Source organism: Belonocnema kinseyi, chromosome 1, assembly GCF_010883055.1.
Source record: "Belonocnema kinseyi isolate 2016_QV_RU_SX_M_011 chromosome 1, B_treatae_v1, whole genome shotgun sequence".
Taxonomy (NCBI): domain Eukaryota; kingdom Metazoa; phylum Arthropoda; class Insecta; order Hymenoptera; family Cynipidae; genus Belonocnema; species Belonocnema kinseyi.
In genome coordinates, this window is record NC_046657.1 from 117,637,149 (window position 1) to 117,638,747 (window position 1,599).

The 1,599-nt window shown below is 27.9% G+C and overlaps 1 protein-coding gene across 1 annotated transcript in view; it reads left to right on the forward strand.

Annotated features, from left to right (window-relative positions):
• The first annotated feature begins 534 nt into the window (after positions 1-534).
• The window catches only part of LOC117168553 (methionine aminopeptidase 1D, chloroplastic/mitochondrial), an 8,265-nt gene continuing 7,200 nt past the window's right edge, over positions 535-1,599 (forward strand). Inside the window, exon 1 of the mRNA XM_033354297.1 lies at positions 535-758. Coding sequence (XP_033210188.1) covers positions 684-758 — 75 coding nt within the window. The 5' untranslated portion in view covers positions 535-683. The remainder of the gene's footprint in view (positions 759-1,599) is intronic.

The window sequence follows — 1,599 nt, forward strand, 5'->3', positions numbered from 1 at the left end:
TATAAGCCTAAAAAAACTGCTGATACTTCTTTCCTTGTAAATAATGTGAAAATGTGTGTAACTAAAACAAATATGAAAAAAAGCATTGTTGCGTTACGTCAAAATATTGTTTAATGTATTTCTATATCACACTTCATCCTAAAAATTTATTTTTATTTACAAAACGTCTATAAAGTTTTTTAAACTCATACAAAAAAAATGTTACGTAACTGCAGTTAGGGTGTGGGAAGGTAAAAGGGTTTAAAATAATGTTACGTAATATGTGAACAAGAATATAAGTGTTCAGAAAATGTTAACAAATAATTTGTTCATAGAAAATTGAGCAAATGATGAAAATAAGTATAAAAGTGAGCGCGCGCGTGTGCGCGCACATAGTAGTCTAGTATACTTAATTTCTAAAATTCTCATAAATTCTTAGACAATTTTTTCCCGGTCATATTCTCGGTAATATTCTTATTCTCGTTACCGTTCTCAAAGTAATATAACCGGTGGCCGGCTCAGAGCTCTAGCGTTAAGTGATTAACTTCAGAGTCCTTTTTAAACGCCAATTTCATTGTTTTGGTTCTGTTCTATCCGAGATGTCTGCTGTCTGATCAAAAAATTTTAAACACAATTAAATTAAGAAATGTAGCATGGTTAAAAAATTTTAGTGGTTTACAGAGCTTTTTTTAATCAATCTAAAAATGATTCCACAGAGAAAATTGTGCAATCTGGTGCAAACAAGAAATTTTTTCAAGTTTCTTCCGTCTACTGAAAAGGTATAATAGCTTTTTTTTCTGCTGGAACTAGTTATTTTTTATATGTGTACAAAAAATGTACATACTTTTTTAAATACCTAATTATTTTCGACGTAACCTGTAATTATTTTTTGTTAACAATATTGGCGTAAGATTTCCATGTGGATGTTCTATTTTTCTAACCTAACTTTTCTTTCGTGTATTACAATATATACGGAGTTGATTACTTGAAATTAATTATAGAATTTAGTTCAGCCCTGTGTAAAAAATTGATTTTTTTCTGTAAAATATAAATTTCAGCTTTCTACCAAATTTCGATTTAAAAATTAATTCGGTTTGAAGCAAATGTTTACAATTTTAAATTAGTTTTAAATAGTTTTCATAAGCTTAGTTAGTCCCGAAAATTCGTAATATTTGGGTTTATCCCCTTTTTCAACTCTTCTAATTTTCCGGGACTAGACTCAGCCTTTTTAAAACACAAAATGCAGACGAAAACTTTCAAACGCTTATTCTCTGTTCATTCAAAAACTATAGCAATGCAAATAAAATGATTAAATATCTTTCAAACACTATCAGTTTAATTTTAGAATATATCAAGTCTCAGATTATTCCTCTTTGAATTGCTTGATAGTAAATTAACTATCCTCTTGATTTTCAATTGTGTGAACTTGCATTCATAATTTTCAAGACAGACAAAAGTATATAGTTTTCGTTTGCTTTGTACTACATATTAACTTACCATATGAATCTGTCTTTTCAAAACTGAAAATTTTGGAACTCCATCCTTTGCAAATTTTATGTAAACCTTTTTTTATAATTCTCAAATTTAAATTTGTTATTTTATAAAATGAATAATCTTATT